This window comes from Porites lutea, chromosome 4 (genome assembly GCF_958299795.1).
Source record: "Porites lutea chromosome 4, jaPorLute2.1, whole genome shotgun sequence".
Taxonomy (NCBI): Eukaryota; Metazoa; Cnidaria; class Anthozoa; order Scleractinia; family Poritidae; genus Porites; species Porites lutea.
The window spans coordinates 6,407,544-6,423,496 of NC_133204.1; the positions used below are offsets into that span (position 1 = coordinate 6,407,544).

The window sequence follows — 15,953 nt, forward strand, 5'->3', positions numbered from 1 at the left end:
TCTGAGGCCTAAAGCAAAAATTTCATGCCAAAAGCCTACCAAAAGTACAATTACTTGCATGGAAGACAATTTTTCAGTTCCGTGCCCAGAGATCCTGGGAGACCATCTGTAACTAATTCTTTGGTTCCCTGCAAATTCATGGGAGCCCACCTCCTAAATGTTTTCTTGGCACTGGAAGCCATAAACCGGCCAGTAACATTCAATGCACTTTGGAAATGATTCAAGACGGCAAACAATGGAAAACTGATAGATGCTAAACAACCTTATAGTTTCATATATAAGCCAAGCCATAACTAAAGAATTGCTCTACTAGTAAGTAGTTACATTTGTAAGAATAAGAGTGGAAAAACAGTGCATTTACGTAAATTGATCCCGGAGGCTGAAAATGTCATTGGGAAACTATTTTTCGGTTCTGTTATTTTAAGACCACAGTAATGACATGGTACTGGAAATGTTCATTACCATGAAATCCTAGAGTTGCTATATAATAGTAACACAGTCTCTCTTGGTATAAATTCTTTGAAGCAAATTAAAGAAGGGGTATTTAAATAATTGTAAATTACCTTTCCAACAGGAATTTCATACTCTGCTGCATGATATAATGTCATACCAAGTGAGTAAATGCATATCTGGAGATACAAAGTACAAAAAGTATAAGCTGTGAAATATTGTTCACTTGACAATTATGCAAAGACATAGCATAATAAACAAAACTTTGCCTTGACTTTTGGTAACCTTCAATATAGTGACCTTAAGATACACCATTTCAACCTACGGGTATGGGTAAACAAATATGTTTAGCTCGTAGTTTTGTAAAAAGCAACCATTTTTTCTCAGATGTGATAATGGGAAAACCATTTTATCCAGTAGCTTACCCGTTTCTCCCGGGTAAGAAGCAATGTCCCCATATTTATGGCTACGTACACGGCTAATTAACATGTACCCGTAAACGGAAACGGTGTATCTTAAGGTCTCTAATATTTGGGGCAGGGACAGTTACAAAAATTGCAGAACAACAACATATTCTTGACTCCACTAATTTAACTACTACAGCTGTACAAACTCCTTACAGGACCAAGCTCTCAAATTTATTGAAAAAGCTATAAAACTAAAATTTCATTTTAGTTCAATGATTGTTCAGTATGTAAAAAAAATAATCACACTTCCAATACCTCTAACTCTTCAATACGCCATTATTTTTCCAGTCAGAGCACTGCAGTTGAAATGTCTCTTAAGTGTCTAGTGCGACCACTTTTGGGGTGAAAATTTAAAAACATTTTTCTGTTACTTACTTACAGTGTCATCGTCCAGCAATATTAGTGAGCAAATGACACATGATGCAATCTCCTACAGTCAAACTGACTAATGAACGCAATGCTCTCATAACTTTAACTTCTACAAAACAGAAGTCACATTTTTTCATTATGACATTCTTTCGGTTACCTACTGTCTTCTTTACATGCATACAGCTATTTCGAGAAAGGTTGTCGCAAAAAATGTGCACACGACAATCCCGAAAGAAAATATGGGATATGATCAATACACGGTTCCTGACGACTGTAGCTGTCAAACATACTTTTGCTGCTTTCCTTTAGCACTCGCAAACATATGTCCGTGGCCTCCTGCGCCATTTTTTTCAAATTTCTTAGAAGAACAGAGCACTCAAAACCACCCACAATACCTTTCGGGACTGTCACGTGCACTTTTTCCGACAACCTTTCTCGAAATAGCTGTATACCACTTTTTTTCAGGACATTTTCGCTAGTGACAAAAGCACAAGCCTGAGAAAACCACACAATAAATCTGTTTCTCCACATACAGCTGTAAGAAAAAGCACCAAATTAATTTTTTCTGTTTCTCGTGCATTTTTTTTGCTGTTGTTGTTGTTGTGCTTGTTGTCACGCAACACTTACATTATGCTTGTGTCACTGGTGAAAACCACGCTTAAGGGTTATTAAATACCTTTTCAAGGGTTGCCTCACTTCCAAGAGGTTTACTGTGTTTGGAGTACATTTCTGGAGCAGTGAAGGAGCGATTTCTTGATGAAACTTTAATACAAATTTTTAGGGCATGAAAAGTAAATTAGCAAATGCTACATAATTTTCTACATGTTTCTAAACTGGTTCCATGATTGATCAGGGCATGACACCATAGTTAGGTTCTAAAATCATGCTACGAAAAAATTGGTTGATTTAAGAATAGCACCAAATACGGTATAAATCCTTTTTGCTATTATGCTGCAAAACATTGGATCACTTTACCAGACAATTTGCGTGCCTAAGCTGCAACTAAGGAATTTGCTAGCAGGGTTCATGGTTTAAAGTTTTAGATTTTTACAATTTTTATGACTTTTGTTTTGAAGTCATAATTTCAAGTTGAAGTATTTTAAATATATCATAGCTAATTCATAATCTAAGCAGTAAGTAATTCAAATTTTCAACATTTACATGCCAATGGCCAATGCATTTGCTGTTAGCAAAAACTCAGCATTGATAAGATTGAATTAACATTTCTAGTCCACACTACATTTATTAAGTTCTGTCATTGGCAGATTAACATGCATACAGCTATACGCATACAGACACCATACAATAACTTGCAATACACTGTTGCATGCACATATATATGACAATGCAGCTATAACATAAAACCTTCATAAACTTGAGAAAAGAGAATTTCGGATCATTATACCTGTACCGTTTCTGGGAAACTACTCGCATACCCGTCCCCTAAGCCAACGTTTTGATCTAAGTGAGAAGTACAATGTAAGTGTTAATGTTGACTTAGGGGACAGGTAGGTGGGTAGTTTCCCAGAAACATGTAATGATCCAGAATTTCTTGAAAAAAACCCTGTACAGTATATGTACTGTACTAGCCCAGTATCATACGGCACATATGGAGTAAAATTTCTGCTGATGGGCATTGAACTCAGACATGAGAGGTGAATAAAATATTACATCATATAACTCTCATCAGCATAAGTGGGAGAACAAGTCATCACCGTTCAACACCCATGCATGACAGAAGGATCAGCTGAATCAATATAACAATAACAATTTTCATTAAACTATTGAATTACCTGTATGCAGTGAGAATTTGACCTTCCCATTATGGCAGAGGAGTAGACTTTCTGGTGTAATTGTGTAGGTGAGCAGGCCTTTTCTTCTCGCTTTACCTAATATAAATTTTCAAAGGGTACAACTCAATCTACATCTGGAAAACACTGCAGTATTGACAATAATACTGTACATTTTATGGTGTGGGTTATTAATTTTTGTAAGCCCTTTAACTTTGTTTGAAAGTCATCATCGTATATTATCATACCCAAAACAAAGGAAAAAATTGAAGCATGCATAAAACTGAACCATGAGAGCACATACACGCTTCTAATTCAATGATGATTACACAGCAAAAATGAGAAACTGCAAGTTTCCAGGAATACAAGAACACAGAGATGGCTATATATAATTTTCAGCAATCTTATACAGTTTCGGTTTCACGGACATAAATTGAGTAATCGAGAAGCACTGCCTTTAAGTTTGACAAAGGCTACATTTCTCATGAAAATAATGGAATCCCACACATCCTAATGGCTTTTCATTGTACTTAATCAATTTTTTTCAATCACCTTCCTGCAAATAATTGGCTGTTTTATGCAGCCTAGAGGACATCCAACACATCTGGAATTTAGGGTGGCTCAGACATCCTACCAGGTGTAATGGGGGATAGGCAGGACACACATTAAAAATTAGAGGAAGCAACCTACTTTTGAACAGTTTCAGTTGTCTCAAACATTAAGCTGTCTAATGTAAAGATGAGAAACCCCTTCGTATAAGCCCTTAGAAAATGCTTCATTTAACCCTTTAAGTCCCAATAGTGACCAAGATCAATTTTCTCCCAACAATATCCATACATTGTCAACAGATAAGTTATGAGAATTAATAAAATGATCAGCTAAGTAGCAATGCCTTGATCTTTTATCAAATTCTGTTAACTCATTCTTTAAGGAAATGCATAGAGATCAGTTTGGAGAATTTGTATGTAGATACTGGGGCTTAAAGGGTTAACTGTTATACCTTTAATAAGCACATCTTGCAAAGCTTCACTTGAATGACTGAGTATTGCCCAAAGCTCTTCCTCTTTTAAAGGACCTGCACGCACCTCAAGAATCTCATCTAGCGTGACTGAATTTGCCGTCAGGGCAGGCATGGCTTTATATGTCTAGCCTGGTACACTATAGAAATAAAAAAAACGACAACACATGACCCATTAATCCTACATCATGGACAAAGTACATGTACAATAACTTTGTATTCACTAGAGTTTTGGTGTAAGAAGTGGGTGTTGCCTCCTGTGATAAAGTATGGTCCATATGGTATCGTCCATATTGAGGAACAAGAAGAGTGTTTTTGTCTTAATTCATTGGTACTGCTTCAAGTGGCAGCTCACAGAGATCATCATCAACTGTAATTACCTGTGACCAAAGATTTTATATTTTTTTTTGCCAATATTCAACATTTCAAATTTCCTCCATAATGATTACAGTGCTCGGCAGTAAATAAAGGCAACTTAAAACAGTTTTCAGCAGTTTTAATACTGCTAAAGTCTTCATTTTGTCAGTTGATCAGTGAGAGCAGGGGCATAAAATTCTGACAATAAACAGACAATTTGATGACTACAATTCATGAAAACTTATAAATTTGAAATCATGCAAAAAGTCAATCCGTAGGCATCTTTGCTTGTTACAGAAAATTAGCACGTTTCCAGATATTTTGTGAAGAAAATCTGCTACTAGCCGCCATCTTGAATTTCAAGTATATCCGTTGCATATGGTCTCTTGTAGTGTCAACATAGTTTACTTTATAAAAAAAATTCCTGGCAACTCACTCTTTGGACTTGGAAACTATTTGAAGATAATTATTTAGGAGACATACGGATCCTGGAAATAAGTTTATTGATACTCATGTTAGCTTTATCTGTAGCTTAAGAAAGACTACTTTAAGTATTCATTTATTTAGCAGAACTTCTTGCCCTGTGCATTAACTAAAATTTTTAAAAATTACCTAAAATTACTTTACCTTAATATCAATAAAATAAAATCAAAACTGGGCTTCCTCCCCTTCATCTTCTCTGGGCATCACATGTTCATATTTCTGAAAAAAAATTGAGAATGACTTTAAGTACAGAGTCCAGCATTAAAGAGGTTTAGCTGGCCAATGCACTTACGGTTTAAATAAAACTTTATGTACAAAAAATTATTCCAATGTGACAGTATATACCATTATCTTAGTAACTTAAAAATGTAAGACATCCTACTATGCTTAATTACTCTATGTTGCATCTAAAAGTCCCCAGTAATATATTGTATATTAAGTCAAATCAACAAAAAGCAATACAAGAACTACCCATGGTATTGTAGAAATATATAATCGGTTGTTTACGAGTAATGACGCCCACATGTCTTTGACTACTTTTTATATAGAGAGAAAGAATACGTCTACCTATTGAAAGAAAAGTATTCTTAACAACAAAAAGGGGTATGTGGAATAAGGTCCTAACTGACTCCTGATCAAATCCCGAATTCTCCTTTTGCTTATCAAGTATTTACAAGGTAATTGAAATGAGAATGCAGCATTTTATCAGAAGTCACTTAGGACTTCACTCTGGGTAATCTTCACTTAAGACGCTGTTTTATGACCTCGATCGATCCCTACATGTACATGGTCACCTGATCCATGTTCAGTCTAGTGAGTGCAAATAAGGCACAGACTGCTTTAGTTGTCTCATTGAGATGATCAAATCACTGTAGTACACTATGGTATGAGCAAAACCAACTATGTTTCAGTATAAATGTCCCAGAATTTTGTCTGACAGATGAGGTTTTCTACCTTTTGAACTATCATCAACAAATTATTCTTTATAAAGATGTAAACTCCACCTCGTTTTTAACCCTGACACATGGGTTTTTCAATTATTGTTTCAAATTACCATATAGCAAAGGAATAACAATGACAAAAGTCAGTTATTCAGTGACTTGAGTAATCCAAGTTTTCAAAGAAATATAAAAAAGTGTTACACTTACATAGAGAATTTAGTGCATAGTGCAAAGGCTAGTTTCCTATAAAGTACTTGACTGACTCACTTTTGACTGACTTTTGCAAAGGCAATGGTTTAAGGTCATTTGCCAGGATTTAAATAAGAACTTTGGCAAGGTACCAGGGCTGTGCTTAAGCAGTACTCAGAGGGCCACACTGAATTACTTTAGCTTATGGGTGAGTAGGAAACTAGCCTTTGCACTAAACCCTCTATATAAGTGTAACACTTTTTTATTTTCTTTGAAAACTTGAATTACTTTAAGTCACTGAATAACCTTTCTTAATGTAGAAGTTGTTTTTCACTAACACCTGCTTTAAATTTTTCTTTTCTTTGTCTTTGGGTATGAGTTTGAAACAAAATAAATTACACTTTAAAAACATATAAAACCAGTTACATAAAACCACAATATGGACACCTGTGGTGGTCTAACGTAACAGCTGAATGTCAACAACTTCCCAGGTGATATTGGTTTGCATACCATTTAACAGGGCAATGCTCTTTTCAAGTGTCACTTAAATGTAAAAAGGTGCCCATATTAGCAAAACAAAAAAGGACTGAAGAAGGGCTTTGGTGTCTGTTGACAGATGACGTTACAATACATCTTTTCTTGGTATCAGAACTAAATCAACTAATAACTGTAGAACGTGCCAAAGGCTACCTTGTTAAATAAGCAGTCTAAAACTGAGATTGCTGAGTAAAAATTATTGTTGGCATGAGAATGACTGAATGTATGGCAGGAATTTTCCACTGTGTACTTTATATTGAATAATAACATTGCAAGCTCCCAAATTAGTACTCCACGGATATATACCTCTTGCCTACAATATCGCATGATCAGTAGCAACATAAATTCTCCTTTGAAGTTAACAATGTCTCTCAGGCAGTAGTGAGGCCCTTACATGGCCAAATGATGACACAACAAATGACATAAAGATTGCTTGAAAGTGAAAGGGACATGGCCTACTCCTAAAAACATGAAATGACTGTATTTGAAATTCAGACTAGGGACATACATATCGCCCACCCCACTAAGTTAAGGGGAACTCAGCAGTAAGGTATACCTTAAAGGCGAAACCAGCATTAAAACATATGACTAAAATACAGAAAGCATCATACAGTCAGAAAAGTTAAGACTGTAAAAGGGCCACAGACTTAATATGTATAATATTAATCAGATAGGTATACTGTACATGTATATTTTCATCAGGATGTAGCTATGGAAAAGCTATGCAGGCTTTTTTATCAGTGAAGCTGGTTTTTTATCTCAATTGCACCTTCAAAATTTATACCAGTTGAACTGGTGGTAAGGTTTTTTGCAGCTGGCAAAACTAGCTGGTAGCTGGCTCTTAGGGACATCCCTGGATATATATTTTTATGTATAAATAGAAACTTGAAGAAACACATGAAATTTAACAGTGCTCATGAATTAAGTTTGTATTTAATCCATTTATCTTATCCATAGAAAAGCAAAAATATGGCCAGTGTACTTGTCCAATTTAATGCTACATGTGAACTGATCAAATCAAGAATTTAAAGAAGTATATCGAAGCCCAGCTGCAGAAAAAAAAATAAACTCAAGCAATTTTTGGAAAGTCCCCTACTTTTTCAAAAGGCATAAAAATCGTCCAGCCAAGTATGTTTTATATTGGACTTTTCCAATTTAAGTGATATTATTATAATTAAAAAACATTTTGAAATTCAAATGAACCTACTATATATACATCTCTTGTAAATAGAGCACTAGAAAAGCTATTAACAACACTTAGGATCACCCGAAAACTCAAACTAAATCAAATATTGTTTACCCCGCTGCCAGTGATTTTGCAGATTAAGATGATTTTAATGAAAACTGTTTTGAGCCTCTCTCAAGTTCATGATAGATTCACTTTATTGACAAGGCTGTTCAACATATTCTCGCTAAAAAATTTAAAGCAATATTCTGTTTCACATACTGAAAGAACCGCAAATAATTGCTTACTTCTCTGGCGTCTAGAGTGTAGCGGGCACCTTATCCTCGATCGAGCAAAAGTTGTACATGCATGTTAGCTTACGTTGTTCCTTTCCTCTAATTGTACGTAAAGACCAAAAAATTTAACACAGCCACAGCTGTGGCGTTAAGGAACACATATGGATAACCCAGAATGTGGGCATCATTAGAGAAGCTCCCATTTTAAACATGGTTGAACCTTGAGTAAAAAAGTCTTAAATTATGACAGTAACCACACTGTAACCAGCCGTATATAAGCTTAAACACTGCCGAACTTATCCAAGGTGCTATAAACAGCTGAGTACGTGTTAGTTATCTTCGTTTTTATGCGAAGAATAAGGCAACGACACATCCTACATCGTGTAAAAAATCTCAAACCTTCCTAAAGTTATCGAGTTTAATTTATAAATGGGCAAACTAGATAGACCTAGAACCGCCAGATAAAAACAATAAAATCATACTCACCGAACAAGCAATGCTTCACGATGACTCAAGTTGACAGATCCCCCTAAGATCCCGCCAAGATAGAGCTGCAAGTTACCAGAGCGATCTGAAGAAACTTCTAACAACGTTAAACGTGAAGTAAATCTGCAATCTACAAATCTAAAAAGGAAATACTAGCACCTGGTGCCACGAAGCTGGTAAAATTGGATTGTGTTGTGATAAATTTCCTGTGAAAACAACTGCTTCACAACGACTCGGTCATGACTCGCAGATGCACAGAAATCACTGAACGGCGATTGGTCACGAGTCACCACGTCATATGCTGATTCCACACCAATGAGTCATCAATGTCGTTATGGCTCGCTTTTCAAACTCCACATTTTCAAGTTGCCATGATTTGCGGCGGCCCACGCGCGGATAATTTTTTAAAACAATTTGGGAGAGAACTTTTCATGGATATATGACTCTTATTGGAAAGCGTAAAATTTTACAATATGGTGGCCCACAACTGTCACGGCAAAACCAAAAACCTCACGGCAAAAACAAAATACCTCACGGCAAAACCAAAAACCTCGCGGAAAACAAAATACCTCACTGCAAAACCAAAAACCTCACAGCAAAACCAAATACTTCACAGCAAAATCAAAATAGGTTTGGTTTTTGTCGTGAGTATTTGCTTTTGCCGTGAGATATTTGGTTTCTGCTGTGAAGTATTTGGTTTTGTTGTGAGGTATTTTGTTTTTGCCGTGAGGTTTTCAGTTTTGCCGTGTGGTATTTTGTTTTTGCCGTTAGGTTTTTGGTTTTGCCGTGACAGTTGTGGGCCACCATATTACAAGGAATAATACAACATTTAACTAGTACTAGTAAAATCAACGTTCAAAATGAACGACTTTTCCACCGTCCGACGGTCAGTTTAAGATTAGGCTTAGATATTAGTAAAGTTATTTAGACGATTTTGAGATATTTAGAAAATCTCATGATATTTAGGAAAAATTGTGATATTTAGAATTTTGTTACGAAAAAAGTACTGAAATCATGTTGTCCTGGGAAGCTACTTCATAGCCCGTGTACAGACGTCGACGTCCCCTCCTCCCTCCACAGGTAGCCCAAGCATAATATGGCAAACCTGTGGTGTAATATGAGAGTTTTGGATGGGAAAAATTGAGTTTGAAACTTAGATGAAATAAATCAAGTAAAACAAAAAAAAGTTATCAATATCATTTATTTCATCTAAGTTTCAAACTCTGTTTTTCCCATGCAAACTCTCATATTACGCCATAGGTTGCATGTTGGCCATGTTACGCTCGGGCTGCCTGTGCTCCCTCGTCGTCTCCTCTCCCGATCCCGATTTGTTTCTACTGAGGGAGGAGGGGACGTCTGTACACAGGCTACTTCAAGGCTAATTAGGGCATGGGCATTTCAAAACAAATCTCCACATATGGGCCTGTTGTGATCAGATTCAGCAGGGGCACCCAACGGAAAATTTTAAGAAAAAGACCTAAAAAAAAACAAAAAAGCATGAATAAAGATGTCTGAAGCTATTTTAAACATTTCTGGAGATTGCTGGGAAAAATTCATCTGTTCCTCAAATGCGTGTATATTAGGGTCATTCATTTTTTCTGAAAGTTGAAAAATGAAAAATGAAAATCTGTGTTCAAGTTTCATTTTTTTTTTAAACTTAAAAAGGAAAAAAAATCGACAATTGATTTCAATTTTCATTTTTCTCTTAACATAGAAAAATGAAGAATGAAAATCTGTGTTCAATTTTTTACATTTTTAGAAATTGAAAAATGACAAATGACAAATGAAAATCTATGTTCAATTTTTATTTTTTTCTGTACATAGAAAAATGAAAAAAGAAAATCTGTGTCAAATTTTAATTTTGTCAGAAAAATGAAAAATGAAAATCTGTGGTCAATTTTCATTTTTTTTTCTGGACTCATAACGGAAATGAAACTAACCCGGAAATAAAGATACAATAGATTACCGTGCAATTGCTGTCATCAGCTTCGATCTTGTTTCGGTCGAGTGTTTCTGTTGCAATGCAGGAAGATTACATTATTTTTTTCTCAGGAGATGGAGAACGAGGAGTAGAAAGACGAGTGAAAAAAATGCCGGTGACAGCGGAGATGGGCTCAAATGTTTGGAGTAAGTCATACCGCAGATTATTGTAATGAGCTGATGTTAGTTTCCAAGTGTTTTTGCGGGGAATGCATGTGACAGCTATGGAAGAACTTCAAAGGCTGATGATACCGGACCTCTAACATCAGCTACAGGCGAATTTCCCATAAGCGACCACCCAAAATGCAAAGGTTTGGTGGTCGCCTACGGGAGGTCTTCGCTTACGAGGGTAGGACCGCAAGGGCGAAATTTTTAAGTCAACCTAGGATGGGGTGGTATATTTATTCTAAAAAAATTTATTTAGCTTTATTGACACAATCATTAGCTATTCTATGTGACAGTACACTCAATTAGATGACGCTATAAATTGGTGGTTAAAAAATTTTACTTGTGTACGTGACTTCTTTACAGAAATGTCCCTGAAACGTCTGACGAACAAAAACGTAACTTCTTAAACTGAAACCTGGAAATCTGAGTCTTTTTCTTAAGGGTAACTATGGTTAATATTGTAGTTATAGATCGAACTAAAAAAAAACACATGTACAGTAATAGTCGTGTAGGCAATAATGACAGCCAAAGAATAAATTCATTTTTGTCAATTTTTGCCGCGATGTACTTCACTGTTTAGTAAGACCATCTGTCAAGTGGTCGCTTACCGGAGGTTTAAAACAGTAGAAAATTCTCAAACTGTCATCCGAAAAAGTGGTCACGGTCGCTTACGGAGGTGGTCGTTTACGAGAGGTTTCAGTGTAAGGCTTTGATTGAGAACATTTTTGTTGTTTTGGTGTTTTCAAGTTCCTCCATAGTTGTCACATACATTCCCTGCGAAAACACATAGAAAAATCAGCTCAATTACAATAATTTGCGGCATGACTTACTCCAAACATTTGTGCCAATCTCTCCGCTGTTACCTTATCTTTTTTCACTCGTCTTTCTACTCTTCATTCTAAAATAATATAATCTACTTCCATTGGAACAGAAACACTCGAACAAGATCGAGGCTGATTTAAAGAAGCAAATGACAGCAATTTCGCGGGAATCTGTTGTATCGTGATTGGTTGTTTTTCTTTATTTCCGTGTTAGTTTCATTTCCGTTTTGAGTCAAAAAAAAAAAAAAGAAAAGAAAAGAAACTGAATTGACCACATTTCCTATGTTCAGAAACAAAGGAAATCGAACATAGATATTCATTTTTTCATGTTTTCATTTTTTAATTCCTAAAAATATAAAAATTGAACGCCGATTTTCATTTTCATTTTTCTATATTTAGAGAAAAATGAAAATTGAAAATCAATTGTCAATTTTTATTTTTCACTTTTTAATTTAAAAAAAATGAAAATTGAACCCAGGTTTTCATTTTTCATTTCTCAACTTTCAGAAAAAATGAATGACCCTACACGCATTTCCTCCCTCCCAGCAAGACTGATGAAGAGGTTCCCAGCCAGCACCCGTCACCGCCAAAAATACATCACCAATTGACGTATACTCTTCGCGTGATTCACCGGACGAGGGGAGACTGGTTCAGCCACAATTATTGTTCTTCCACTTGTGCGTCCACTTTATTCACAGACTTCTCCAAAAATTTCACCTGAAATAATATTGTCTTTCTCGTCTGCAATCAATTTACAATGCCTAAGGAACGGACAGAAGTGAGCTGTTGTGTCAAATACTTGCTCTTCTTCTTCAATGTGTTCTTCTGGGTAAGTTTGGTTGAAAAATGACAGAAATATATAGACATGGTGATTAGCAAATGTCATAGACTGAGTGAGGAGTGAAACTGCTAAACAATTCGAAACGCTACCACAATGCACTTGATTTTGTTGTTCCTTATTACACCTCGTCCATTAAAATAAACTGCTGTAAAGTACAATGAGCTTTAACGCTATGAAGATTCATTTTGTAAGCAGCTACGTAGCTGGTAAGTTTATATAAGTACACGAGAGGCGATCGCGTACTCACACATACATGTCTCGTCAAGTTACTTCCACTTTCCTATTGTCACGTTTTATACTGCTGATGAGTTTGAGATTCGCTTGATTTTAGAATTCAACTATGTTTACTTGCCTTCTTTTTTATGGTATCTCATATTTCTCAGTATTGCTCGCCGTACGTGTGTCGTCATGTCGTTTCCTTGTCGCCACTTGGCGTTGTTCATGTTGTTATAATATATATACACGACGTAAATAGGCTCTTGACGAGTCTACCAAAAAGTACTTATCCAGCCTTCGGTCGTCATTGTGTAGATCGTAATCAGAAAATATATTAACGTAGTATTGTATGCACCGCTGTTTTTTACTGAATTTTTTTAACTTAATTTTCTGATACGTCCCAAGCTTTTCCAAAGGTGTACATGTGTTTTCCATTGTTTGTTTGCGAGTTTGAAAGCTTTTCGAATTTCCGAACACTGATACTAGCTCAGCTGTAATGATTATTACGGTAATAATAAAAACAACATGTTTATAAACATTTCTCAAACTACCTATTTATATCATGGTAAACTAACCAACTCGAGAGCGTTTTCCAATTGGACTAGAACATAGGCCTTAGTTCAAACAAAACTTAGGCCCAGTTCAGACGTCGTGCTTCTGCCGTGCCGAACTAAATTCAGGAATTAAGTTCGACAAAAGCACGGCAGAAGCACGGAGTCTGAATCAAACTTTTGAATAAAGTTCGGCAAGCAATTAAGTTCGACAAGCGCTGCCGTGCTACACAGCTCTGGCACGACAGCAATTCAAACGTCGTGCTTCCTGCCATGCTAAACAAAATTCATAAATTATATTAATGTATTTTGGCGAGATTGTGTTCCCACGGGGAGTTGGGAGAAGAATTGTTATGAGGCATCAGTAAATCCTGAATTTGGTTCGACTCTGGCACGACATCTGAATCAAAGTTGTTTTCCTACTGTGCTACAGTCGAACCGAATTACAATTAAGTTTGGCACAGCAGAAGCAAGACGTCTGAACTGGGCCTTATTGTTATACAGCTGAAAATTTTTTTCCCAAAAGCTCATGCTCTCATTGGTTACTTTGAACTCACATGACATCTAACAATGAAACTGTTTCCTGCCAAAATCTATAGCTATGAGCGGGCTAACATTACAAAATCTATGACATCAAAGGGTAACAGTGCGCTGTTGCCCGCGAATGTTGAACAATGACCGCTGTTACAGTGAGGGTTAATGAATTTCCACAACCTGATTATGATATTAAACACTTAAAGACTGGTCCCTTGGGAAACAGTTAATTTTGTTTTCTGAGAATCTCCACCTAGGGAAACATTGAGGTTCTTGGGAAACAATATTAACTGTTTCCCGATGGACCAGTCATTAAGAGCAACGGTCAGGAAATATTGACCATCGAGCAGCAAGAGTTGAGAAATCGATTTCCTTCATTTTTTGTTCATAAATAGCTTTTAGGTAGATGAGTAATCTAATGTCAGTTGTTCTCGCAAAAAGCCTCTTATTTTTGAGGAAAGTGAGAATATTAGTTTTCATGGTCAGAGTCTCAAAATGGCCATATTTTCAAGCCGAAATTTGCTAACATCAACTCTCCTCGCGTTCGCAAATAAAGCCGCAAGGAGAAATTTGGACACTTTCCATCAATAGAACAACTCTTCTTCTTTCACTAGAACATACTTTCAAAGCAATATCAAGACTTGTTGAACTGACATAATTAAAAAACGAAGAACAGGTTAGGCTTGCCAGGATTTACAATTTTTCTATTTTACTTCATGTCTCCTTTTCCCCCTGATGAGGGGTATCAAATGGTAATTTCAATACTTTGCAAGACTTTGAGACCCCAGTTTTATAATTTGAGACATTTGATGAGTTTAACAAGACGTAAAATAAATTTTTGACCCTGAGACATAAAGTCACACAAAAAGACCAGTCGCAAATGCTGTCGAGATTTCAAGATCAGGCCAACATTTTTGGAGACCCACATTTTTTGAGGAACCATTCTGCACCCCTCAGATACTGTTCATCTGATTTCTGAAAGCTTTAAACATTTATAAATTTTGGTAAAATTTTGTTTGGAAATGACATGTTTCATCTCTCTTTCAACAGCTGATAGGTGGCTTGATAGTTGGTATTGGACTCTACGCTCGCTTTGAAAAGACGGCATATCAAGACTTCTTCAGTGATATTGTTTTGGATCCAGCCTTTGCACTGATCATTGTCGGCAGCATCATGTTTATCCTGGGATTCACTGGATGTATTGGTGCTTTGAGGGAAAATATCTGCCTACTGAAATTTGTATGTTGAGTTGCTTAATAATATTAGGACGGGTCTGCTTAAACTTTCTCATTGTTTCCTCTTTCTCGTCATTACAAAAAGATTGTGGATGTTCCAGAAAGTGCCAAGATTATTGACACTTCCACCCCTTTGGAAGGTCTCTAACAACTGGGCATGAAGGGCCTAGCTACCATCCACATCAAAACTCAGTTGAGATGTTTTGACAAATATGCCATTTACACCATTGTTCTGATACCTTAAAAAAATTGGTGAACAAAGGGCAAATTCATTGCTTCCCCTGTCCCCTCTGCAATTTGCACTGCTGGTCACGTTGCCTGTGGCCACAACAAACAAGACAGTTAGGAAGGGAGGGCTAGTAATGTTGGTGACTGTCAATTCCTTTGAGTTTTGTGTCTACTCTTATTAGACTGAGTGGCTGTTAATTGCTGGTGTTAACTCAGGTATAAATATAAGGAAAACTGAAGGATTTTAGCTAGAGATGAGAGTGAATTGCAATATTCGCAATTGGTAAATTACCATTCACTCCTATATGTTTATTTTTGTTTCTCTATTGCATACTGAAGTTTATTTCGTGTACATGTACAAGCTAACAAATGTTTTTTCAATAACTGATCGTTTGTGAGCCTGATTGCACATAAACTCATTGTATTTTCTTAGTTCTCCGTTATCCTAGCCATCATCTTCTTCCTTCAGTTATCCCTTGGAGTGTTTGTCTTTGTGTTTCAAGAAAAGGTGAGAAGTAAGCCTTATTTGTGTTTACTTACAGCAGTTCTTTTGAAATGCTAAAATTTTACAGAGATGTTAAACCCATCAACAATAGATGGGTGTGGGGAAGGTGCCTGGTGAAACTGAAGGGAGCCACAAGTGAACTGGAAGGTAACCATGACAACCCTGTGAGAGGCATCCACCAGGCACCATCACACTGAGAACCTCAGTGGAGAAATGTCCAGATACTTATCGAAAAATAACCAGAGGGAAGGGAAGGCTGGGAGCCAGATTGGCTAAAGCTACTCTATGTAAAAACGTGAGCGAAATGATTGACCTCAGTGAAAGCA

The 15,953-nt window shown here is 36.4% G+C and overlaps 2 protein-coding genes across 2 annotated transcripts in view; one reads left to right on the forward strand and one right to left on the reverse strand.

Moving 5' to 3' along the window:
- The window catches only part of LOC140935488 (tyrosine-protein phosphatase non-receptor type 13-like), a 51,311-nt gene extending 47,080 nt beyond the window's left edge, over nt 1–4,231 (reverse strand). Inside the window, exons 1-4 of the mRNA XM_073385030.1 lie at nt 4,077–4,231; nt 3,080–3,175; nt 1,963–2,048; nt 564–629 (exon numbers count right to left, since the gene is read on the reverse strand). Of these exons, the coding sequence (XP_073241131.1) occupies nt 564–629; nt 1,963–2,048; nt 3,080–3,175; nt 4,077–4,209 (381 nt within the window). The 5' untranslated portion in view covers nt 4,210–4,231. The remainder of the gene's footprint in view (nt 1–563; nt 630–1,962; nt 2,049–3,079; nt 3,176–4,076) is intronic.
- Nucleotides 4,232–12,185: 7,954 nt separating this feature from the next.
- Nucleotides 12,186–15,953, forward strand: part of LOC140934033 (tetraspanin-17-like) — a 97,860-nt gene continuing 94,092 nt past the window's right edge. The window contains exons 1-3 of the mRNA XM_073383716.1: nt 12,186–12,346; nt 14,710–14,898; nt 15,556–15,630. Coding sequence (XP_073239817.1) covers nt 12,275–12,346; nt 14,710–14,898; nt 15,556–15,630 — 336 coding nt within the window. The 5' untranslated portion in view covers nt 12,186–12,274. The remainder of the gene's footprint in view (nt 12,347–14,709; nt 14,899–15,555; nt 15,631–15,953) is intronic.